This window comes from Podarcis gaigeae, assembly GCF_964106915.1.
Source record: "Podarcis gaigeae genome assembly, chromosome: 6".
Taxonomy (NCBI): domain Eukaryota; kingdom Metazoa; phylum Chordata; class Lepidosauria; order Squamata; family Lacertidae; genus Podarcis; species Podarcis gaigeae.
Window position 1 is genome coordinate 93,691,916 of NC_139682.1, and position 26,968 is coordinate 93,718,883.

The following is a 26,968-nucleotide window of genomic DNA, read 5'->3' on the forward strand; positions in this document are numbered from 1 at the left end:
TTACAGTGCAATGGTTGCGGCGCTCATCTTGCTTTACTGGCCGAGGGACTTCCGGGTCATGTGGCCAGCAGGACTAAGCCGCTTCTGGTGAACCACAGCAGCGCACGGAACCACAGTTTACCTTTCCGCCAGAGTGGTACCTATTTATCTACTTGCACTTTGATGTGCTTTCGAACTGCTAGGTTGGCAGGAGCTGGGACCGAGCAACGAGAGCTCACCCTGTCGCGGGGATTCGAACCACTGACCTTCTGATCAACAAGTCCTAAGCTCTGTGGTTTAACCCACAGCGCCACACCGCGTACCTCTATATGGTATTATTGTCTTAATGCTTGGTGGACATATTTTTCAACAAATATAATAATAATAATGATACTAATGAGAATGATGATAATAATAATAATAATAATAATAATAATAATAATAATAATAATATTTTTTATACCCCACCCATCTGGTGTCAGCTTCGTTCCGGAGCTGACAGAGGCTGGGAATCTTCATTCCAGAGCTGACAGGGGCGGAGTTTAAACTCGGCAACTGCTAACTTGGAGTCAGACACGGAGTGAAGGAGCTCCAGAGTGATTTATGTGTTTGAGCAATAAACCTGAGATAATTACTGCTGGTGTCTCGCTTCTGTGGAGAGCCAAGCCATTATATCTGGCTGAGTTTCCCCAGCCACTTTCAACAAATTTTAACTAAATTTTAACAATTTTTACCTAAAAATTTCTAACACAGATTTTTATATACCACTCTCTGTGTTCCATACTCATCACACAAAAAAACAAAAATTTTAATGACATTTTTTTCTACAGTAACTAAATTAAGTACAATACTAAATTTTACCATACACATTAAAATTTAACTAAAATAAAATATACTTTTTTATGGCAAACCCCCCGTACCAATAATTTTTCTTGTTTAATAAAAAAAAAATTCTCGCCAAACCCCTAAAACGAGATTCAACTAAACTGATCAATTATTGGTTAATCGCCGTCAACAATACACTTTATGAAGAATGTGTACAACTACAATTTTTTGTTTAAACCCTTGTTAAAATTTGATAATATGAACTCCAATACCAATACCATGTTACGATACGGATGCAATGCTGCTGCAAAGTGCTAGCTTGAAAAGTAAACATGATGGGAATGTTGGGACTGCCCGTGGGAAACAGAGGGACAGTCAATTCGCAGTGCGAAGCACCGGAATTAGCTCAGAGTGTAATATGAGCTCTTCCGTTTGTTCCTGTCCAGGAAGTACAGGAAGTGTGTGTCACTGTACTGCTGGAGTTTGAAGAGAGCAGTCATGTTTTTTGTAATGCTGCAAAGACAGAAATAAAGGCATGTAAATACGTTTCTGTCTATCTCTTTCCCCTGCCAGGGGGCAGGAAAGAGGGAGTGTATTCTTCTCATGTTTGAGAAGAATCGCCGATCGAGACCTAGCCTGCGCTTGCTGAGGAATGCAGCCAGGGAGGTCAACAGGGTATCAAGCCGGGTGCCTAGGATTGTTGCCAGTTTCTCCTGATATGGGTTTCAATTCCCGACATACCACACCCCCTAGCAGACATAAACTTAGGCCTTCTATTTCTTCTTGCCCTCTTAAGCATAATAGTCTACACAATCTTATGGTCCAGATGAGCATCTAACTCAAAATACGCCCCAATAGGCGCCCTATGAGCCATTGCACAAACAATCCCATATGAAGTTACCCTGGGCATTATTCCACTTTCAATTATTAGACTGACTGGCACCTTCTCAATACACACTCTTATCATTACGCAAGAACACATTTGACTAATCCTACCCACATAACCCCTCGCAATTATATGATTCGTATCAACCCTAGCAGAAACAAATCGCGCACCATTTGATTTAACTGAGGGGGAATCTGAACTTGTCTCAGGGTTTAATGTCAAATATGCAGCAGGACCGTTTGCACTGTTCTTCCTAGCCGAATACATAAACATTTTGATGATAAACACACTCTCAGGTATTTTATTCTTTAGCCCTACCATAACCACAGGGACTCAGGTGGCGCTGTGGGTTAAACCACAGAGCCTAGGACTTGCTGATCAGAAGGTCAGCAGTTCGAATCCCCACAACGGGGTGAGCTCCCGTTGCTCAGTCCCTGCTCCTGCCAACCTAGCAGTTCGAAAGCACCTCCGGGTGCAAGTAGATAAATAGGTACCACTCTGGCGGGAAGGTAAACGGCATTTCCGTGTGCTGCTCTGGTTCGCCAGAAGCGGCTTAGTCATGCTGGCCACATGACCCGGAAGCTGTACGCCGGCTCCCTTGGCCAGTAAAGCGAGATGAGCGCCGCAACCCCAGAGTCAGCCACGACAGGACCTAATGGTCAGGGGTCCCTTTACCTTTACTTACCCTAACCACACAAACAGAATTATTTACATTTAACCTAAAAGCAAAAACTACCCTACTGACCACTGGATTCTTATGGGCTTGAGCCTCTTACCCACAATTTCATTATGATCAATTAATACACCTCCTATGAAAACAATTTCTCCCTGCCACACTAGCACTATACTTGTGGTATATCTCACTTCCAATCTCACTATCAGGGTTCCCGCCACTAAATTAATAACTGTTTCCAAGATGTGTGCCCGAGAAATTAGGGATTACTTTGATAGAGTAAATCACAGGGATTTTTAATCCCTCACCTCCTCTAGAAGAATGGGATTCGAACCCACACCTGAGACTCCAAAACCCTCTGCTCCCACTATACTACCTTCTAGTAAAGTCAGCTAACAAAGCTCTTGGGCCCATACCCCAAAAATGGTGGTTAAACCCTTCCTTTACTAATGAGCCCCTACATCTTATCCATTTTAATTTCCAGCTTGGCCCTCGGAGCTACCATTGATTTCTAGCCTGAACTGTACTAGAATTAAACACCCTAGCCATTATTCCAATCCTGGCCAAACAACATCATCCACAAGCCACTGGAGCCGCAACAAAATATTTTATCATTCAAGCAATGGCCTCATCCATCATTTTATTTTCAAGCATTCTTAATGCAGCATACTGGAATTTGAGATATTACTCAACTCACCACGCAACCAACCCCCACTATATTAACAATTGCCCTAGCCATAAAATTGGGTCTGGTTCCCATACACTTCTGACTCCCAGATGTCATACAAGGCATAATAACTGCTCTAATTATTGCAACATGACAAAAATTACCACCAATATTTCTACTATATATACCTTCTAATCAACTCCCAACAACAATTTTATTACTACTAGCTATTTCCTCTACCTTAACTGGAGGATGATCTGCACTAAATCAAACCCAACTACAAAAAATCATAGCATTTTCATCCACCGGACGCCTAGGCTGAATAGCTGCCATCTCCCCTATCTGCCAGAAACAACTTCTTCTAACCTTAATAATTTATCCATTAATAACTACCTCCATGTTCCTAATTTTCATCACTTCAACTGCAAAAACCGCCAAAGATTTAGGAACAATATGAGTAATCTCTCCAGCACTCTCCACCATCACAGTAATTACCCTTATAGCATTAGGGGGACTCCCCCCATTAACTGGCTTCTTACCTAAATGATTAATTCTTGAAGAATTAACTACCAGCCACCTCATCCCACTAGCAACTGCCCTCGCCTTAACCACTTTACTAAGCCTAAAATTTTACATGCGCTTAACTTATACTAAGCTTCCCGTCTTGGCCGCAGGAATTACAATGCTACTAACAGATCGAAACCTAAACACATCATTTTTTGACCCAGCAGGAGGAGGATACCCAATTCTCTACCAACACCTATTTTGATCTTTTGGTCCTCCAGAAGTATGCATCTGCATTCTCCCTGGCTTTGGGATAATTTCCCATATCGCCACATACTATGCAGGAAAAAAAGAACCATTTGGCTACATAGGTATAGTGTGAGCCATAATATCAATTGGCTTTCTAGGCTTCATTGTATGAGCCCACCACATATTTACCGTAGGTGTGGACATTGACACCCAAGCCTATTTTACTTCAGCCACAATAATTATTGCCATTCCTACTGGAGTAAAAGTATTTAGTTGACTCGCAACCCTTCATGGCGGAACAATTAAATGGGATGCTGCTATATTTTGGGCCCTGGGATCCATTTTTTTATTTACGGTAGGCGGCCTTACAGGTATTATTTTAGCCAACTCCTCATTAGATGTTATTCTTCATGATGCCTACTATGTAGTTGCCCATTTCCATTATGTCCTATCAATACGAGCTGCATTTGTAATTATAGGTGGATTTGCCCACTGATTTCTGCTCTTTACAAGTTATACTTTGCATTCCTCATGAACAAAAATTCAATTTGGCATAATATTTACTGAGGTCAACACGACATTCTTTCCACAACATTTCTTCGGATTAGCGGGCATGCCCCGCGTTACTCCGACTATCCAGAGGCATACACCTTCTGCGATACTATTTCATCAGTTGGCTCCTTAATTTCACTGACAGCAGTAATTATAATAATATTTATTATCTGCGAAGCTCTGGCAGCTAAACATTAAGTACTTAACTTACCCTTGAATTAAGAAACACAAAATTGGAATGACTTCTCGGCTGCCCGCCCCCATTTCATACCTACAAAGAATCAACCTATGTACAAACCTCAAGGGAGGGGGAACCTGAACCACCTCTAACCACTTTCAAGCCAGTCACACAGCCTCTTAAGTTTCTCTCCTTATGAGGTCCTAGTAAATAAATTACATAGCTCTGTCTGTCAGCGCTAAATTATAGGTCAATCAAGCCTATGTGGCACACCCAGCACAACTAGGCTTCCAAAATGCAGCCTCCCCCATTATATAAGAACTTCTTCACTTCCCTGACCATGCATTAATAATTGTTGTTTTAATCAGTGCCTTGGTACTACATATTATTAGTCTAATATTATCAACAAAACTCACACTAATACTATAGATGCCCAAGAAGTGGAAATAATCTGAATTATCCTCCCCGCAATCATTTTACTCCTAATTGCACTCCCTTCCCTCCAAATCCTTTATTTAATAGATGAAATTAACAACGCTCTTTTAACTATTAAAGCCATTGGCCACCAGTGATACTGAAGCTACAACTATACAGACTATGAAAATCTGCTGTTTGACTCCTACATAGTCCCAACATGCGACCTACATCCCGGAAATTTCCGCCTACTAAAAGTCGATCATCAACTTGTAGTCCCAAGAGAATCCCCCATCTGAGTTTTAATCTCAGCAGAAGATATCCTGCACTCATGGGCAATTCTAGCACTCGGCATTAAAACAGATGCAGTCCCAGGTCAATTAAATCAAACAACCTTAATTACATCTCACCAGGGCCTATTTTATGGCCAATGTTCAGAAATTTGCAGATCAAACCACATCTTTATACCTATTGTAGTAGAATCAACACCCCTCAAATACTTTGAAGCATGATCTAAAATAATAGTCTCCTCATCACTAAGAAGCAAACTTACAGCACTAGCCTTTTAAGCTAGAGAGGGACATGCCTCAACTTAACCCAGACCCCTGATTCCTAATTTTCATGCTAGCCTGAGCAACCCCTATTGCTGTAATAATGACATCAGGGCAAGTCCTTTGCCCATGCAGTTTGAAATCAAAACTGGAACAAGGCTTTGCAGGCACCAATGGTCAACTGTGCCAGCAAACCCAGTTTCCTGTGCCTGCATGGTTTGAAATCAAACCACGTAAGCAAAGGCACAGGACTTTGTTGGCACTGCCAATCAGCTGATTGGTGGTGTCAGCAAACCTGCTTTCAGTAGGGAACTGCATCTTTACCTATCCCACAGGTCGACCTGGTTTGGGGAAGGTGGCCTTGCAGGTCAAATTAGGAAGCCTGAGCAGGCCAGAAGCTCCACAGAGCTGCTCTAGACCTCATTTCACACAGACATTCTGCCATTTTGCACCAACTTTTGTAATCCCCACTCCATGCTATGTAAATATTTGGGTCTCACAGGTTTAGAGTCCTTATTATTCATTTATTATTAAATTGATAATCCCACCTGGCCTCCAAAGGAGCCCTGGAGAACACAGAACTGTTTTGGGATTACAATTCCCATCATCCCTGACCACTGCTCCTGTTAGCTAGGGATGATGGGAGTTGTAGTCCCCAAACAGTTGGAGAGCCGAGATTGGGGATGCCTATTCTATTCTGTAGACCAGTTTCTACAGAACAGAACAGCCTCTGTGAATCCAGAATCCAGCCACATCCAAGTTAGAATTTGGGATGTGCAATAGCCAATTGGCTAGAACACTTATAAAGGTTAGGAATACCAACTTTCAGTCTACACAGTATAAAAATGAATGGGATCTACTGGGAGGGAGAAGCGAGATGTGCAGATAAGCCACCCACAGGCTCAAGGCAACTTTAACTTTAGCAAGGGCTCTAGTAAAATATAAAATCTAATTAATATACTCACTCCAAGACAGACTTTCTAGCAACAAAAACTTTTCCGTGTTCTGGAGGTGCTCTTAATTCCCTGTGAAAAGAACAAATATTCAGCAACAAATCAACATATCAACTCTGCTTCAGGCTCAGCCAAGAACCAACATACTTGCTTTTGAAGCCACCGTCTTTCTCTGAGCACACGGCTGAGAAGGCAGGGGGCGAAGTCTCAAGCTGCACAGACTTTGCAATCAAGCCATTTACGAATTCTGTAAAGTGGCTGTCGATCCGCTGCATGAAAGCTGGCTTCATTTGCTGATAAAATTTGGAGGAAGGAAGGAATAAAAAAGAGAGCACCTTAAGTATACAGTGGTACCTTGGGTTACATACGCTTCAGGTTACACACTCCGCTAACCCAGAAATAGTGCTTCAGGTTAAGAACTTTGCTTCAGGATAAGAACAGAAATCGGGATCTGGCGCACGGCAGCAGCAGGAGGCCCCATTAGCTAAAGTGGTGCTTCAGGTTAAGAACAGTTTCAGGTTAAGAACAGACCTCCGGAAGGAATAAAGTACTTAACCTGAGGTACTACTGTAATGTTAAGTATTGCCTGGAATTTGCCTGCTAAAATGGCATGTTACTCTTTACCTTCAAATGCAAGGCTGACTTCCTAACACCATGCTAACAACAAATCATGAACGTGTCTCATTTCCTGACAACTGACGACATATTCTTGGACCCCAGTCAAAGTCACGGCCAGTGGGGACAATGGTCAGCGCTGATAGGACTTCCTAGTCCAGCAACATCTGGTTCCCCATTTCTGGTTTAAGCCACCCATCAGCAGCTCCCCAAGAATGAGGAAGCAAAGTCGCCAACTGCAGAGCCTTTCTAAGAAAATCATAGCTAGCCTAGCTGCCTCCCATCTTGCTTACAAATAAACTCACTCAACATATCTGACAGAAATCTGACCAGAAAACTGACTTGTTCTGCAGGAGCTTTTTGTTTTGTTTTTGTTATACTAGTCAAATACCAACCGTATGCAAAACATTCTCTTTTAGTCTCCAGTTTATAAGAGCTCACAGAAAAGTGAGCATTGTTTATAATTTTTGCATTTGAGGAATTCTTTCAGCAGTCCCAGTTTCAGTGACTCCCAATTTACAGGATTTAGGATTTCTAACAGGCCCATACTATGCATAGATCTGTTACAAATGGGAGGTTTCTTTTGCTGTCTAGGTATTCCTCCTTGTCAACTCATATTAACTACAATTCAGATAGGTTTACCTCAGCCTCCACCAAAAGCTGCATCTTTCCAGTGACCGAATGGTCAATGTCAACATGACCTAAGAGGGGAAAAACAAATCATTGCTGTATTTTCAATGATAAATAAATAAATAAATAAATAAATAAATAAATAAATAAATAAATGTTGTCCGCAAGTATGAAAGGCAAAACAGGAAAAGTATGCAAACTGGAAATTTAAAGTATTTTAATATCAGTGCTGCAAATAAGTCCACAAAAGTTACTAGCCCTCAAAACTTTCACTTATTCCCCTGCCCAGATGTACCTGTATTAGTTGTCCGCTACTGACCAAAAGGAAAAACAACCTATTCCAATTTCCAAGGCTTCGCTTCCTAGAGTGCATTAAAACCATAGTTAATCGGGGCAGATCATTTAAACTTATCTACCCAAATACTTCCTGCCAACCTAGCAGTTCGAAAGAAGTCAAAGTGCAAGTAGATAAATAGGTACCGCTCCGGTGCGAAGGTACACGCCGTTTCTGTGCACTGCTGTGGTTCACCAGAAGCGGCTTAGTCATGCTGGCCACATGACCCGTAAGCTGTACGCCGGCTCCCTCAGCCAATAAAGTGAGATGAGCGTCGCAACCCCAGAGTCGGCCACGATTGGACCTAATGGGCAGGGGTCCCTTTACCCAAATACTAAAAAAAGGAGGTGCTAGGGAGAAGGATTCTAGCCTGGCCATCTGCTGGACATCTGTATGATTCAACCATCCATGCACCGCTTGCCCCCTGCACCCTCAAGTGGTACAGCCCAGGCACCAGTTCACCAGCCAAGTGAGAGCAAGACGGCAGAGATGGTGCACACAAGACATTCAACTGTGACAAAATGAGTGTACAATGCATAGAAATAAGTTTTTCTGAAAACAAAAACAAATTTGTTTCTGCAGAATTGCAGTTAGATTGTTCTTCTTGAAATTCCTCTCATTAAACAATCATTCAGCAATTGTATTTGGGCATATCTTGAACAAAATTCCAGCCAAACTAGGGAAGGGAACATTCATATTAATCGATGAAAAATAAAAATCCTTTTTATTGATGAAATCCCCTTTAGCTTGGTTTTGCTGAGCTCTAAGTAAGCGTGTAGGAATGTGCCAGGAATGCCTGAGGTTCTGCTTAAACCACGAGCTTGATAAGTGAAGAACTTGCTATGTGAACTATTGGGCTTGCTATATTACTGAAAACTAGGATGACAACTTGGGCAATGCTTGCTTAAGCAATGTATGACAAAATAAGGAGTATCAAAGTGCAGCTGCCTACAAGTTGATCACGTAAGAGCATGTTGATCACAATGTGCATCCCTCAGGAGTTGGCATGATGGGTGGAATGCTATACTTGGAGGTATTGAATCTTTCTGTGTTCTGTGAAGCTATAACTGTTTCCTTTCCCATGTTTGGGAAGTCCGGGCGGGGGTTTATGTCTTTGCTAAATTGTTATCCTGAAATTCTTAATAAAAAGTATTCAAAAAAAAAAAAAAAGATTATTCCACAGGCTGGAGCTTCACCACCCCCACATACCCTGTAAGGGAAAAGGTGTTTTTCCCCTCCTAAAATTTAAAAATTTAGTTGGTGAAAAGCATTTGAATTATACTTTTCTTTATACAGAGTGATAGGTAAAATAAACCTATCAAGGCAATAAACAACTATTTTACTTTTAAAAGACAACTGAAGGCAGCCCTCTTTAGGGAAGTTTTTAATGTCTGATGCTGTGTTGTTTTTAATATTCAGTTGGAAGCCGCCCAGAGTGGCTGGGAAAACCCAGCCAGATGGGCAGGGTAATTATTATTATTATTATTATTATTATTATTAAATAGCACCAAGTTTAGCACTTGTTTTTTGTGCAGTTTTATACAAGAGTGTAAATCTCAGTTTTAGTTTTCTTTGCTGTTCTTTCCTCATCTTCCTCTACCTCTGGGTATTGAAGGTTGCCTTTCACAACAGTCAGGAATCCAGTGGCCTCAGCAATTAGCACCAAGTCCTCCACAAAATGTACTGTATCATTGGCACTGTGACAAACATCTTTGAACATCATTTATTGCTACATCACATACATTGCCAAAGGTAGGTCTTAATTACTGCAACAAATATTAATTAATTGTTGCAACAAGCTCTGCAGACATGTGCAAGCAGGATGGGTAGCCACTGTTAACACATTTGTAACAGGGAAGACGTGCCAGAAATGTGCGCACATGATGCCTCCCTCTTCAACAGTTTCTGATGGGCATAGTTCCAAGAGGCAGGAGGAAAGAGGCTGCTTATTTATGTTGCACTGTGCATACACACTCCAAGCACCATACGCCTATGAAAGCTCATTTCTACATATCCCTCTTTATCTCCAAGCTCAAGAGGGCTGCATCAGGGACACTCACCTGGAACAATGATGCAAGTTGTCCTTGCTGTAGGCATGGAATACAGTGATACCTCAGGTTACAGACACTTTGGGTTACAGACTCTGCTAACCCGGAAGTAGTACCTCGGGTTAAGAACTTTGCCCCAGGATGAGAACAGAAATTGCACGGCAGCGGTGCAGCAGCAGCAGGAGGCCCCATTAGTAAAAGTGGTACCTCAGGTTAAGAATGGTTTCAAGTTTCTTGGAGTTTTATGAAGAAGAATCTACAGGGGATGGGGGTAGGTCAAGGTTTTGAAAATGGTATAGGTGCAATTTATTCGGAACAAAAGGCGAAATTAATTGTGAATAACGTTGTATCAGAAGAGTTTAAGATCGAGAAAGGAACACGACAAGGCTGCCCAATTTCTCCATTGCTCTTCATATTGGTTCTTGAGGTTTTGTTAAATATGATTAGAAAGGACCAAGAGATTAAAGGTATACAAGTGGGAGCTAAACAGTACAAACTGAAAGCATTTGCTGATGATTTAGTATTGACTTTACAGGAGCCAGAACTTAGTACTAAAAGGGTACTGGAACTGATTCAAGAATTCGGACAGGTAGCAGGTTTTAAGTTGAACAAGATGAAAACTAAGGTTTTAGAGCAAAATTTAACTGTGAATGAGAGAGAGAAGTTTCAGGAGGAGACAGGACTAACATTGGTTAAGAAAGTTAAATATTTAGGGGTTAACATGACTGCTAACAATGTGAACGTATTTAAGGATAATTATGAAAAATGTTGGATTGAAGTGAAAAAGGACTTAGAAATATGGTCAAATTTGAAGTTATCATTGCTAGGCCGAATTGCAGTGATAAAAATGAATGTATTGCCAAGGATGTTGTTTTTGTTTCAAACATTGCAAATCTTGGACAAGATGGATTGTTTCAAGAAGTAGCAGAGAGACATTTCCAGATTTGTCTGGCAGGGCAAGAAGCCCCGAATAAAATTTAAGATATTAACTGATGCTAAAGAAAGAGGTGGATTTGCCCTGCCAGACCTTAAACTTTATTATGAATCAGCTGCTTTTTGCTGGCTGAGAGAATGGCTGCTTCTTGAAAACACTGATGTGCTGGATTTAGAAGGTTTCAATAATGCATTTGGTTGGCATGCATATTTGTGGTATGATAAGGTAAAAGTACATAAAGCGTTCAAAAACCATATTGTTAGAAAAGCATTGTTTAATGTTTGGATAAGATATAAGGATTTGTTAGAAAAGAAAACCCCAAGATGGTTGTCACCAATGGAAGCGAAGGCACAGAAAAAGCTCAATATGGAGGCCAAATGGCCGAAATATTGGGAAATTCTGGAACAAGATGGAGACAGAATAAAATTGCAGAGCTTTGAAAAATTGAAGAACAAAGTGCGAGATTGGCTCCATTATTACCATTATTACAATTTGGACAAAAAAGTTGGTTTCCTGGTGGAAAAATCAAAATTGGAAACAGAATTGTTAGATTCAAAAATTAAGGACTTGTCAAGAATGTATAACTTGCTGTTGAAATGGAACACTCAGGATGAAATGGTGAAATCAGCTATGATAAAATGGGCACAGGACGTTGGACATAACATAATGATGACTGACTGGGAAGAGTTATGGACCACAGGTATGAAATTTACGGCATGTAATGCTCTAAGAGAGAATTTAATGAAAATGATTTACAGGTGGTACATGACACCAGTCAAGCTTGCAAAAATTTATAATTTGCCCGAAAATAAATGTTGGAAAAGTAATGAGACTGAAGGTACATTCTTTGGTGGACATGCCCAAGGATTAAGACATTCTGGGAGATGATTTATAACGAAATGAAAAAGGCATTTAAATATACCTTCCTGAAGAAACCAGAGGCCTTTCTCCTGGGCATGGTTGGCCAATTGGTGCCAAAGAAGGACAGAACTTTTTTTATGTATGCAACAACAGCAGCAAGAATACTCATCACGAAGTATTGGAAGACACAAGATTTACCCACCCGGGAAGAATGGCAGATGAAGTTGATGGACTATATGGAACTGGTGGAAATGACTGGCAGAATCCGAGACCAGGGAGAAGAGTCGGTGGAAGAAGACTGGAAAAAGTTTAAAGACTATTTACAGAAATACTGTAAAATCAATGAATGTTAGAAAAATGTTGGAATGAAGTTATATGGCTTTAGTAGAAATGTTAAAAGGAATTAAGTACAAATAGATTATTAATGTATTAAAGGGGAAAAATAAGCTTAGAATATGTTAAGATAATTACAGGACAGAAAACAGAGGAAGATGGAAAGGAATTGCTGAAACAGTTAACTGAAGTGGAATACAAAAAGGGAGGTGTGAGGAGGTCGTTGAAACAAGTGAATGAAAGATATTGAAATTGTTTAATGTGTCTTAAATTGTTTTTGTTTTGTTTTGTTAGTTTAGTGTTTTAGTGTTAGTGTTATGTAGTGTCTTTGTTTTTGTATTGTATTATTTAATTTTCTTTTTTCCTTTGTAGTGTTTAAATTGTTGGAAAGTAATAAATATTTTTTTTAAAAAAAGAACAGTTTCAAGTTAAGAACGGACTTCCAGAACAAATGAAGTTCGTAACCAGAGGTACCACTGTACCTAGATATCTTTTTGTATCATCACCTACTTTTGAGAGGCCTTAAGAGTTAAAAGTAGGATTCCGTTCTGGTTGCTGTTGCCAATTCCTTCTTTCCCAATAGTTCCAGGCCACAGATCAAAATCTCATCCAACTCTTGCATTAAAATCACCCAGGAGGATGATGTTATCTTTCCTGGGCATCTCTGTTAAGATAGTATCCAGCTCCCTGACCACTAGCCATCCTGGGAGTTGGGAGTCCAACAATATGAGGACAAGTGGTTCTGCATCCCTGCCAGCTATGCCTCTCACCCTCGGAGCCCTCTGCAGCGATTTTAATCCATACAAACAAGATGGGAGCAACTACACGTCATCCTTCTGTGACAGAAGGATCTAAAAAGTCACGTACCTTGGCAAGAACCTTTGGGCAGGCATTGCCAGCAACGGCTTCCCCTCTCCAACAGCTAATTGCCCAGTTGAAAGGTATCATGCAGAGACACACACACACAAACACACTCTGCAAGCCCTTTAGCCCTTGTAGAATTAAAGCTTTAAAGCGAAGCACACAGACACCATTCAAAGAAATTGTTTTGGGAGATTTGAGCCTGCTCCTACATTACGTGATTTTAGCCAATGAGTGAAGTCAGAGCTATAACTGGCAAGTGCTGGAAAGAAATTCATCACACAAGCAATATCCATGTTGCAGAGGGAGTACTGTGCCTGAGGAAGCATGGGCTACTACCACTCTGCAATGTAGCCTATTGTTGCTATACAGTGCTAAAATTACAGGGGAACCATAGAATTGTAGGGTTGGAAGGGACCACGAGGGTCATCTACTCCAGCCTCCTACAATGCAGGCAGGAATCTTTTGCTCAGCATGGGGCTCAAACCCACAACCCTGAGATTAAGAGTCCCGTGCGTTACCAACTGAGGAGAAGGCAGAGAAGGAGGCAGAAGTGCACGACAAGCCTCCAGACTCTTGTGGGAAGGAATTTTAGGAAAACCAGGCAGGGAGCTGTTAAACAGATTGCAACAGCAACATGGGGTGGGAGGGGGTGATTAATTGCTTTCCCACCCATGGAGGGAAGCTTGAGGGTGATTGCTGCTGGTGTGAACACTTAAACGGGTATATTCACATCAAAGGCACAAAGGCTTTTTTTTACTCAAAGAAAAGAGTGGCCATGTGACCTGAGTTAATAACATTGCTAATGTTTTTAAGACTTCATAACCAACAAGAAATCCTGATGGAAGGCACTGGTTGCTTTTTACCAATTTAATCCTGAGTTTATCCAAGCGTACAGAGGAGGGCAACCAAGATGATTAAGGGTCTGGAAACCAAGCCTTATGAGGAACGGTTGAGGGAGCTGAGTATGTTTAGCCTGGAGAAGAGGAGACTGAGAGGAGATGTGAAAAACCTTTTAAAATGTGGGCAGTTACAGAATTTACATCAAGCAAATGCCAGGGAAAACCATTTTAAGTTGTAACCAAAAGGAAAGGACTATATGTGTCCCACTGTTACTACACAATGCGCTGTTCCTGGCTGTGGAACCTCAAGAAGCACCTCTCCTAATTATCTTTACAATTGGAGATAAGATAATTGGAGATAAGAAGATTCATTATGCATGACAAACTGAATATGTCCCAAAATGGGATTCCATAAACAATTATTTTGGAATTTGCATTGATGCGTATTCCCCGCCCCCCCCTTTACACTGCCTTTCAAGACCTAACGTGGAGTCTTTCAAGTCTATTTTGTTTAGGACATCAAGTCAAGGAATTTGTGAACAAAGTAGTAATGATACAAAGGAGGACTTAAGAGAAAAATCTATGAGGAATGATATCAATTTTCTGAGCAAGGTGTCAAGCTGCTGCCAGCGACTTCCAGCTGCTTGCCCAGGAACGTACAAAGACAAGGGAATATTTCTTACTGTCCGCTTTTTATTCAGTATTTACAGAGAGAGGCTATAGAACCCAGCCTCTTGGATAATGGCGTTGTCCCAAGTGAATCTCCACTCCCCCCATCTCTCCCACTTCCTCATTCGCCATTCTCATCGTCTCTCCTACAGGTGCTGCTATGTGCCCTCTGTCTTTGAGCTCTTTGCTCTCCTACTTTTAAGGCTCGCCGGGTTCTGGGAGATGGAAGGTCTGGGATGCTTTCTAATAACAACCTGTCAACCGAGTGTTGTTCCGGCTCCCCCATGATTTCCCAGCTTTCCCCCTCATCTGCCTCTGAGCTGTGACCAAACCCCTGTTGTAAATCTATACTGTCTTCCTCCTCCCCGGAAGGGTCAAGCTAGGGAGGCGGTCTCCAACATCCTCCTCTGACCAGTCTCTGACACAAAGTTGGTGGAACATGATGCTGGGGAGATGATAAAAGATGTAAGAAATCATATCTGTGATTGAAGATGGGAATGAACGGTGTGAGATGTATGTAGGGCACTGGTTAAATTGTGGAGTAGGCACATGTTTCTTCCTCCTGTGGTTTCAGCATCCCATCGCTGGCAACATTTCCTTCTGATGATACAGCCTTTGCCAACCTGGTTTGGACCACAGGTTTTGGACCACAACCCCCATCCAAGCACCTGGAAGGCACAAGGTTAGTGAAGGCTGTCATAGTGCAACAATGCACATCTGTACACATAGCCCACCAGAAGTAGGACCCTGCGCAGGCTTCACATGCAGCACATAAATTTGTAGGAGCAAAAGCAGTCCAGAGAATGAAGTAAGGAGATGAAGAGGAGTCAGCTGGGGAAGCCTGGGATGAGAATCAATATCCTATACCCCTTTGAAATGTGTTTTATTTTCAAATTGACAGACCACAATTAGGGCCATCGTTCAGCCTCCCAAAGGTCCTGTTCCCTGGAGACAGGGTCTGAGCTTTCAAACAGGACTGAGTTTACAATGTTGAGTGCTGTGAGGATAGAAAACAGGAGCAGCTTGAAAACACAATTTGCCAGCTACGCAAATTCATCATAACTGAATTCGTCATTTGAGTTCTCAGCTATGGTTAGAATCCAGTGATCATCGATATGACAACCCTAAGTACACGACTCAGCAGAGGCCATCCCAGGCACCCACAATATTACACACCCACAACCCACACACCGAAACCTGGCTTGAAAGCAGCATTTTTTCCTATCACAAATGATAAAATAGTTTACAAGATGTGCTTTGTCGTACAAGACAAAGATAAAACAGAAGTGTGCATGCACACGAAAGCTCATACCAAGAACTGACTTAGTTGGTCTTTAAGGTGCTACTGGAAGGAATTTTTTTTGTTTTGACTATGGCAGACCAACACGGCTACCTATCTGTAAGACAAAGATAGTTTACAAGATGTGCTTTGTCGTAGGGTGTGTGTAGCAACACAACAATCAATCCACTTTATAATGTGCTAACAGGTCCATAAAGATTGGAAAGCCAAAATACTTGTATTGGGTTGTAACAAAGTTTTACTCATAGTAGACCCATTGGACATGGTGAACACTGGAAACAATCCATTATTTAACAACTGAGGAAGAATTCAGAACTTTTGTAAGCCGTACTGGGTGAGATGAACTGCTGGTCCAACTCAGTATAAGGCAGTTTCACACCCAGCTTGAATTTGAGTAAACAAGCTTAGCAATGAATGCCAGTATTCATATTTTTAGGCAAATATCTGGTAGCGGTTGAAACAAAAACTACAACACGGATAATTTAGGTATAGATACGTTTCCTAGTGAGGTGATACTAGCTCTCTAGAAGAATCCCCTCCACTGGCTTCACAAATCTGGCACACAGCTAAAAGAAAACTAGTAAGGGAACAAATACAGTGCTAAGGTCAAGTTATTAGCACAAGGCAAACACGCTCAGAACTGGCTGAGTACCACTTTGAACTACACCACCAAGATACATGCACTGGGTTGTAGTCAACAAAGTTTGATTCAGAATAAACCCACTGAACATGGTGAACACTGGAAACAATTGAATTCATATTTACTTCAGATCTTTTGTTCACATGCAGATTTAAAATCATTTCACAGTTTATCATTTCATCTGCTAAATTAGATAAGATCTCTGCAGTTACTGATGAATAAATCTCACCATTGCTTGATTGTGGGAAAGACCTGTCTGCTCCATGCCTCTTTGACAAGTCTTCTTTCTCTTCTGCAGTCTCATAAGTTGATCTGCGATTCCTTACGGAGGTATTTTCTTCACCCACCATGGTGTCAGGCTAACGCACTGTAGAGGAGAAAACTTACTCTTATGAAGTACCTCAGTTTTTTATGACCATGCACTTATCATTCTTTATTATATGATGTATAATTATAATCATTCTAAGAACCTCAGTGCTCTCTCAATCTTTCTTTTACAAAACAAGTCCCTAGGCCTCCTGGCTGCCAGAAAACATTTCTAAATACACCACTTCAGGCTGATGAAAGTTGTGAAAGTACTGTAGAGGATAGGGTTTGTTCAAAACCACAAACTGTTCCCTTCACTCTCTGAACCAGCTTTACTCAATCTTGGTTGGGTCCCCAGATGTTGTTGAACTACAATTCCCATCATCTTTGACCACAGGTCTTCCTAGCTAGGAAGGATGGGACTTGTATACATCTCAGGATGTATGGTTAAAAAGGCTGCCTTAAACTTATATCTTTCAAAAGATTTGTTTTGGTTGATTATTAATGGAAGTTAAAGTTGCCGGTAATGTTATCTGACCCGATCTTTGTTTCTTTAAAATCTTCCATAACGATAAGATTTCGCCATTTGCAGCCCTTGTGTTTAAGGTGATATCTCAGTTTAGTGGGATAAATCACACATACACAGCACTTTTTTCTGATGATCCTTAATAAACCTTTTGCCCAACTACACAGCCCTTTGCCCAAGCTGTAAATAAACCAGAAATCGTACAAATAACCAAAGTTTTCCATTTCATCCAAGTTAGAAAACTATGCTTCTCACTTCCCAGCTTGGAACCCGGTGGGCTCAGCCTTTACGCACGGAAAGGAGAGGAGGAAAAGGGGACCAGCAGGCTTCCTTCGCTCCTTCTCCTCTCGACGGCGACCGGGAGATTCAGGAGGGGTACCTGCGCCCCCTCTCCAGCCCTTGACCGCCCCTCGCCCCAGCCCGAGTCCCATCACCACCGTCCCCGGAGCGCCTACCTGAGTCTCTCTCCTCCTTGCGTCTTTTGCAGCTCCGCAATCGGAGGAGAGCGCTATATGGCTTGGCTCCTCCTCTGCCTTCGTCAGGGCATGTAGGCGAAAGAGGAGGCGAAGCCGGAGGAGGAGATGGGGACAAGATACGTCGCTGCCCCCTTTGGAAACAGAATGGGGGAGTAAATCACGCAGGGGGGGACGGACCTTTGGTCCTCCAGATGTTGCCAAAGGACAACTCCCAGCATCCTTGGACATTGGCTATGCTTGCCAATGGGAGGTTGGGAGCTTTGAGGATGGGAGATTGTTCAGCAACATCTGGAGGGACAATGGTTCAGCACACCTGGGCTAGCTAGCTAATCCAGCAGTGCTTATGTTTCAGTCGAACAGTGCCACCTAAAGGCACCTTGCAGAAAACTGTACAGTTAGGAGATAACGGTAATGATTCAAGGCAAGCTGACGCAGGAAACTGTCCCACGACGTTTAATACAGCTTGTGCCAAGGGAAGTGTTCGTAGTATGGCAGCCAACCTCATGAGATTTTTTGTGGAACTAGAATATGGCAACCCCATTTTGGAAACAGGATATGGCACGCACCTTGTCCCACAGGGCAGCCAAAGAGGGCAGTTTTAATGGTAGAAAACAGCAGACCCATTGCTAGTTTGTAACATGGGCACAAGGGCACTAACTTGTGCAAGCTGTTTTTCTTTCTATTTTTGATTAAAAAATATGCTTATTGTAAACCACCCTGGAATCTACTGGATGAAGTGTTTTAAATAGTAAATACAGGCTCCACACACACCATATGTGGGAAATAACTGGCTATCTTGTATGTCTCCTGAATCCTGCCTTCTGTGTATTGCATGGAAGCCATTCTTTTTACAGGAGGAGATAATTAAAGTTTGCTGGTAACACAAAAGCCCTGTGCTTTAGGTCTGATGAAGTCAGGAATGTCATGCATGCCTTCCAGGTCACATTTAAGATAAAGACTAGCACCAGGGTCAAGAGAGTTCATCGGGGAATACATTACATATCAAGTTATGCCAACTTTGTAAACACCATGAAACTCCACATCGCCTTCCTTCAGGAAGTATAAAGGTAAAGGGACCCCTGACCATTAGGTCCAGTCGTGACCGACTCTGGGGTTGCGGCGCTCTTCTCGCTTTATTGGCCGAGGGAGCTGGTGTACAGCTTCCAGGTCATGTGGCCAGCATGACTAAGCCACGGCTGCTTTCCTAGCTGAGTTGGGCATGGGTTGTTTGTACAGGAACGTCAGCGTATGTGGCCTTTAGTGGAGTAACAAAACGGATAGAATGCTGTCCCAAGGATCTTAACAGTCTAAATTTGGGCAGCAGGAGGAGACAAGGGAAGGGAAAGAGCAGGAGAGACATTGGGAAGGAAGCATAAAAAGTAAAGGTAAAGGGACCCCTGATAATTAGGTCCAGTCGTGACCAACTGGGGTTGCGGCGCTCATCTCGCTTTATTGGCTGAGGGAGCCGGCGTACAGCTTCCGGGTCATGTGGCCAGCATGACTAAGCCGCTTCCGACGAACCAGAGCAGCACACGGAAATGCCGTTTACCTTCCTGCTGGAGTGGTACCTATTTATCTACTTGCACTTTGACGTGCTTTCAAACTGCCAGGTTGACAGGAGCAGGGACCATGCAACGGGAGCTCACCCCGTTGCGGGGATTTGAACCGCTGACCTTCTGATCGGCAAGTCCTAGGCGTCCTGCATATACAACCCACCTATAGGAAACAAGCTGCAGAGTGAACCCTGCTTCAGCCAAAAATGGGTGGCATCAGGATGAGGATAATCTTGCATAATACTCAGTAGAAGAGAGCTGAATTTTAAACAATACTGAAAGTTATGCCAACTCTAATGATGCCACAGTCTACAGAAATAAACCACAGAATAAGTTCCGATTGGTGCCCATCATGACGGGCCAAGCACAATACATTTTGCATATACAGTGTATGCCTGCACATATTGTGTCTCTTTAAAGCAAAACACAACTTTCCAGGCTTGTTTTGTACCTTGCCAGCACAGAGTCTTTGGTAGACCCACAGGCTGACAACCCCACCCCCTTGTTTTGGTTCATGTTCCTTTAACTGTAACACAGCATGTAGGAATTAAGCATAAGAGGCTTTCCACACTGCTCTGCAATTGCATGATAGGTTGGTAGCAAGAGGAATCATTGCAGTAAAAAAAGGGAAAGAAAAGAACAAGGAGATGGCAACCCTACATATCTCAAGAAGGGGGCAGTGGAGCTCTTTCACAAAGCTTGCCTCCACCCCAGGCCAAATGATCTCATACTACCACTACTAATTTGCCTTCCCAAAGCATTTGGCCTCCACACAGAGTGGCAGAAACAAATAGGGGGTTTAGTGGGGGGAAACCCTGATATATTGGCTTGCCATCTATTGCCATAGATAAAAACATCTGATCTAGGGCATTATTGCCCCAATCTCCTTGCACTGCTGTTGCATTCTTTTCTATTTGAGCAAAAACTGAACCTACTACCACTACATTTAGAGTAACAAAGCCTGCAGAAGAGCAAAGAATTAAGCAGCTAGGTAGCCAACAGCCTAGGACACCCGTGTTAAAATATTGGCACTGGTTGCTCATTGGCCACATGTATCATTATCTCCCAAGTATACATATAGTTTTCTGCAAGGTGCCATTAGGTGGCGGTATTTGAATGAAGCATAAGTGCCTGGTGGATTAGGTAAAAGTACCCCTGACTGTTAGGTCCAGTCGCGGAGGACTCTGGGGTTGCGGCACTCATCTCGCTCTATAGTAATAATAATAATAATAATAATAATAATAATAATAATAATAATTTATCATTTGTACCCCGCCCATCTGGCTGGGTTTTCCCAGCCACTTTGGGCGGCTTCCACAAATACCAAAAATACACTAAGATGTCACACATTAAAAACTTCCCTGAACAGGGCTGTCTTAAGATGTCTTCTGAATGTCAGGTAGTTGTTTATCTCATGGGAGGGCGTTCCACAGGGTGGGCACCACTACCGAGAAGGCCCTCTGCCTGGTTCCCTGTTGCTTTGCTTCTTGCAATGAGGGAACCGCCAGAAGGCCCTCGGCGCTGGACCTCAGTGTCCGGGCAGAACGATGGGGGTGGAGACGTTCCTTCAGGTATACTGGGCCGAAGCTGTTTAGGGCTTTAAAGGTCAACACCAACACTTTGAATTGTGCTTGGAAATGTACTGTGAGCCAATGTAGGTCTTTCAAGACCGGTGTTATGTGGTTTCGGCGGCCACCCCCAGTCACCAGTCTAGCTGCCACATTCTGAATTAGTTGTAGTTTCCGGGTCACCTTCAAAGGTAGCCCCACATAGAGCGCATTGCAGCAGTCCAAGCGGGAGATAACTAGAGCATGCACCACTCTGGCAAGACAGTCCGCAGGCAGGTAGGGTCTCAGCCTGTGTACCAGGTGGAGCTGGTAGAAAGCTGCCCTGGATACAGAATTGACCTGTGCCTTCATGGACAGCTGTGAGTCCAAAATAACTCCCAGGCTGTGCATCTGGTCCTTCAGGGGCACAGTTACCCCATTCAGGACCAGGGAATCCTCCACACCTGCCCGTCTCCTGTCCCCCCAAAACAGTACTTCTGTCTTGTCAGGATTCAGCCTCAATCCATTAGCCACCATCCAACTGCCTCCAGGCACTCACACAGGACCTTCACTGCCTTCACTGGTTCTGATTTGGAAGAGAGGTGGAGCTGGGTATCATCTGCATATTGATGGACACCCAGTCCAAACCCCCGATGATCTCTCCCAGTGGCTTCATATAGATGTTAAAAAGCATGGGGGAGAGGACGGAACTCTGAGGCACCCCACAAGTGAGGGCCGAAGGGTCTGAACACTCATCCCCCCCCACCACTTTCTGAACACGGCCCAGGAGGAAGGAGCAGAACCACTGTATAACAGTGCCCCCAGCTCCTATAGGCCGAGGGAGCCAGCGTTTGTCTGCAGACAGCTTCCGGGACATGTGGCCAGCATGACTAAGCAGCTTCTGGCGAACCAGAGCAACGCACGGAAACGCCATTTACCTTCCCGCCAGAGCAGTACCTATTTATCTACTCGCACTGGTGGATTAGCTCAACACAAAGATGGCCAGTCAGGTTCCTCCATAAGTTCACAAGCAGCAGAGTATCAGCAGAATAAAGGTCCCAGGCATCTGGCACTCAGGGGTACATTGCCTCTGAACATGCAGGTTCCATTTCCTCTCATGGTTGAAATTTGTTCATAGACCTACCTTCCATAAATCTGCCCCAAAGTCTTTCTCAAAGATACCAAAGCCACTGCCCAGCTCAGTCAGTAGAGCATGAGACTCAATCTCAGGGTCAAAGGTTCGAGACGCACATTCGGCAGAGATTCCTGCACTGCAGGGGGTTGGCCTAGATGACCCAACTCTACAGTTCTACGATTCTGCTATGCCCAGTGCTGATCCTAAAACTCAGCAGAGGAAGATGAATACGTCAAACTTCATCACCACATCTCGTTCCATAAGCTCATCTATCCGGATGAGCCTGGCTACACCTTGCTAGACAGACTAGCTTGTCAAAGACAATAATCTAGTTAGCCTTCTGTTTGAACACATGCCTGTTGCATCTCAAAGCAATTCTGCTGTTTACCTGGACGGCCGGGTGACAGTGAGGTTGGAGGATGCACAGGAGTGCGGAATTGCTGGTGGCAGTTCCACTGGTGCAGCTGCACAGCCTTGACCTCACCCCTTCCCTATTCAGATAAGCGGCAGAGCCGCTGACATCGGGAAGGCTGCATAGCCTCTCCACACACATTGTTGCAGATTAGATGAGACCCAGCCCTGCCAACAAAACTGCTCGAAATACATTGCTGGATGGAGAACTTCCAAGTGGGTTCATCCAACTTTGTTCAAAGTGCTTTCAAGCTGGAATGGTTTCGCTGAACTCGTGTCTCCAGGATCCTGTTGTCCCCCAGGCAATATTTCAGATCTCATTATCTTTTAAATGTTTCTTTTTAAAAAAAATCTCTTCGTGCCCTGATAGAAAGGCAGCTTTATCAATCTTATTTCTATTACGGTATTTCTTGCCCACATAGCCCACTTTTCCACCAAATGTTGCTCGGGGCGGCTCACACCACCAGAAACACGTTTTTGAAACATAATAAAACACAAAGTAATCTATAAGGATTACTTATAGTAATCCTTAAGGATTATAGATGGGACGTGGGTGGCGCTATGGGTTAAACCACAGAGCCTAGGACTTGCCAATCAGAAGGTCGGCGGTTCGAATCCCCGTGACTCGTTGCTCGGTCCATGCTCCTGCCCACCTTTTTTTTTATTAATACTTTTTATTGAATGGTTTTATGTTACAAAAAACAATACAGCCATACTACCACTAAATATAATTAAGAAATAAAAATTACATACATTGATATGCTCCTGCCCACCTAGCAGTTCAAAAGCATGTCAAAGTGCAAGTAGATAAATAGGTACCACTCCGGTGGGAAGGTAAATGGTGTTTCTGTGCGCTGCTCTGGTTTGCCAGAAGTGGCTTAGTCATGCTGGCCACATGACCCGGAAGATGTACGCCGGCTCCCTCAGCCAGTGAAGCGAGATGAGCGCCGCAACCCCAGAGTCGGTCACGACTGGACCTAATGGTCAGGGGTCCCTTTACCTTTAATCTATAAGGAACAGGGTCTTCTCCACACGTGCCTGTTCAAACCTTACGGTCATCTTCAGAGGCCTTCCTGAAAGGCCCCCTCCCTCACAGCAGGTAGTGACTACTGGAGCAGGGCTTTCTCTGTCGTGGCCCCCGGCCTTCATACAATCCTCCCCACCACCACCACCCAGCCAGGAGGTTTGCCTAGTGTGACAGACAGCAGAGCCAAAGAAGATTGTCTGGTGATGCAGTGCCTCAGAAATTCCACCAGACGGCTGTAGCCTCTTTCTGATTGGCTACCAAGGCATCCAGTTGGGGGAGGGGGAGCAGCACTTTTGGAGGGAAAATAAAAGGAACCGTTTCTGAGGGAATGTCCAGCTAGCATGGGCAAAGCCAGAATGTATGTTGGGGAGGGGCAGAACCTCCGTTTGTATTGATTTAATTGATTTATTTGAAGGGGGGCAGCTGTCCCTCTCTGCCACACACACACACACACACACACACACACACACTGCTGCACTCATGCCAGATAGATATAGATAGCGATAGGGAGGTGGTTTAAGAGAAACCGTGAGGTAGAGTTAGGAAAAGTGTGTTTCACATCCGCGCTGAGGGAAATATCTACAGCTAGAGAAAGGAGTCTCTAGACTGAGTGTCTAGGGAGAGTATTCAGACAGGAGTGAACTGGAGGAGCTGAGTTCGAGTCAGGAAGGGAGAGATCTTCTAGAAAGAGAAGACTCCCAAACCAGTTAAGGCAGGGGTGTCAAACTCAAATTCATCGGGGGCCGCATCAGCAGTTTGGTCACCCTCAAAGGGCCAGTTGTATCTGTAGGACTTACAGTACAGGAGAGAAGGGTTCAGGCAGCCGTTGGATCTGTTCACATCACAGGATGGCATGCGCTCAATATAAAAACAAGTGGAGGTTTCCTGAATGCATGTAAAGTGGAGGTTTCCTGTGTAGAACGGCCGGCGCCGCTAGAGGGCAGACGTTCTTTGGCTTGTAGGCTGCCGCGCATGAAGAGGCGGCTTTCTTGTGTCAAAAAAAAAAAAAATGACGAGGTCTGGCGGGCCGGATTCGGCCCGCGGACCTTGTGTTTGACACCCGTGAGTTAAGGGATGGTTTGGGGAGATCCCCTGGGTCCACAGTACTTTTTGGAGTACCTCAGTGAAGGAGGTGAGGACAGGTGACCCCACCTAGGCCCAAAGTCACCCCCCCCAAAAGCAGGCTCAAAGCTTCTCAAAGCTTTTCAAAACCATTTTCTCAGCAGCTAAAAGGCATTAGCTAAGCATCAGAAACATTTCGCTCTACTGTAACCAAGGTCACTTCTCAGGCTAGCTGACCTTGCCAAAAGGCTTCTTTTGCAAGAGCAAGAGAAAAGAAACCTATCTTGGACACGATGGAAAGCAAGGCTTCTCATCCCTCTTTCCTGGGAAGAGTCCAAAAGAGTCCCAAGACAGGAGCTTTCTGTTCATGCTCAGGAAACACGTCATGGGGCAGGACTCTTGAAGAGGAGGAGAAAGGGGAGGGAACTGGAAGGGGAATATATGCTCTGTGCAAATGGCTGTGAAGCCGTGCTTGTTTGTGAGTTATCACACTTGCTCCTTCTGCCACCCCGGATGGCAGAATAAAGCTTTTTCTCCGAAACTATTCCTTGAGTGTCTGTTGACTCCCATTTCCCCGTCCCGGGCGCAAAGCTCTTCTCACCCGAGGCTAAAAAGGCTACATCAGGAAGTGTGAATGTCAAAAGGCTGTCTAAGAAACCAAAGCATGAATCTGTAATGAAGGAGTGAGGACCAAGGGTCCACCTGGGTCCACTTTGGAGAGCCAGACTGAAGCCATTTTATAAGAAGCAAGCTAAAAGCTAAAAGCTATTTCTCTCCTCTGCCTGCACACAGCATTTTTGTAAATGCAGCAAATGTGGTCAGAGCACTTCACACCTGCTCTAACCGTTGACCCAATTCCAGTAAACACACCGAGAATAGAGCGAACAACAGGAAAGATGTAGCCTACCACAAAATAAGGTGAGAACACGGATGGCCAATGTGGTTTTACAAGGAATTGCAAATAGGTCAAGAGGATTATAAGCTTACAGCGCCACCTAGTGGATAATGCAGCTTGGAACCGAAGGGCCACCATCAATTCTTTAATTGGTTGAGCTTCAATGAATATGCATAAAGGGGAATGTTTAAGGGGGGTGGGTGAAGGGGCTGAACTTTGCTTTGCCTAAGGGGATAAAAACTGTCTGCCCCTGGTGTTCGGGGGCATTCTCTCATTTTTGCTGAATGTACCCACTTTGCTTTGCTTGTCTGACAAATAAACCAAAGTCAATAAAACTTCTTTAAAAAATATTGCTGCCTGGATTTTTTTCCATTCTGGTCTGGATTCTGAAGTCTCCAACAGTAACACCTATGCAACAACTGAGGGAACTGAAGTCAAGTGTAATAACCACCCTGAGACGTGAGGGTATAGGGCGGAATATAAATTCAATAAATAATAGTAGGAATAAAATAACTGGAAATAAGCTGAGCCTTTTACCATCTAGTCTAGAAGCCTGCAGCATCTACCTGAAACGTAATAACGGAACATGAGCAACTGAAGTTTAAAAGAAGCTGTGCTTGATGAGAGGCCTGTCATATCCATTCAATTTAGTATAATTATTAATAGGCTAACTGTTTCCTGAAAGAACATTATCTCCTAAAATATTCCTTGTTTTAGCCACTGTGCTCTGTCAAATAAATCTTTCTTACTTGTTCAGCTTCTGTTTGAGTCTCCAAGCATCTGATTTTTACCTCACACAAGAACCCAAAGGCGTAGCCAGGATTTTTGTTGGGAGGGGCAGGCTTTTGTTAGAGGGGGGAACCTCAGATTTGTATTGATTTTGATTGATTTGGGGGGCAGCTGCCCCCTGCCCCCCCCCCCGGCTATGCCCATGCAAGAACCAAAAGATAACCTATGGTGGTTGAAAATCTATATAATAGAGTGTTGTACGTAGTTTGAATCCGCTGTAATTCGTAGACAGAGGTGCTAGGCAAATTATTTATTTGCCAGGTCTTTTTCTTTCTTTGAAACAATTTTTATTTGGTTTTACAAATACTGTATAGAATTATAACAATACAAAATACATATCCATATTTAGAGATTTTTCTGAATCTCTGGACTTCCCCTCCATGGGTCCTATTGTCAACCTTTTCAACTGCATATTATTTCATAATCCATATTTTATGTCTCTCCATTTTGTCCATAATATTTGCTACATTCCAAGTGTTCTTGCAATCCTGTTAATGTTTGCTTACAGTGGTCTCCTAGATAAATTATAATTCCCCCCCATTCTTTATTGAAGTTTTGGTCTTCTTGGTTCCTGAGCTTTCCGATCAGTTTTGTCATTTCGTCATGATCCAACAGCTTAGTTTGCTATTCTTCTCTGGGAGGGACTTTGTCTTCTTTCCATCTCTGGGCTAGTAACATTCGGGCAGCCGCCAGGCCTTTTAACATACCACTAAAGCTGTCTTTAACTGATTGTGCCCAGAGAT

General features: G+C 43.4%; 2 protein-coding genes across 4 annotated transcripts in view; one reads left to right on the top strand and one right to left on the bottom strand.

Annotated features, from left to right (window-relative positions):
- LOC310846794 (sterol O-acyltransferase 1-like) overlaps nt 1-23,471 on the bottom strand; it is a 46,607-nt gene extending 23,136 nt beyond the window's left edge. Inside the window, exons 1-5 of one of the 2 annotated variants that reach the window (XM_083743899.1) lie at nt 23,453-23,471; nt 16,728-16,865; nt 7,689-7,747; nt 6,579-6,724; nt 6,444-6,503 (exon numbers count right to left, since the gene is read on the bottom strand). In XM_083743899.1, the coding sequence (XP_083600025.1) occupies nt 6,444-6,503; nt 6,579-6,724; nt 7,689-7,747; nt 16,728-16,848 (386 nt within the window). In that variant the 5' untranslated portion in view covers nt 16,849-16,865; nt 23,453-23,471. Of the gene's footprint in view, nt 1-6,443; nt 6,504-6,578; nt 6,725-7,688; nt 7,748-16,727; nt 16,866-17,785; nt 17,811-23,452 lie in introns of those variants that run through there. The other variant, XM_083743898.1, reaches the window with a different exon arrangement.
- Nucleotides 1-26,968, top strand: part of LOC310846793 (sterol O-acyltransferase 1-like) — a 161,066-nt gene that overhangs the window by 93,153 nt on the left and 40,945 nt on the right. Inside the window, exon 1 of one of the 2 annotated variants that reach the window (XM_083743896.1) lies at nt 23,783-23,837. The exons of the other annotated variant lie outside the window; for it this stretch is intronic. The gene's annotated coding sequence lies outside the window, so the exon portion shown is untranslated. Of the gene's footprint in view, nt 1-23,782; nt 23,838-26,968 lie in introns of those variants that run through there. 2 annotated transcript variants of the gene reach the window in all.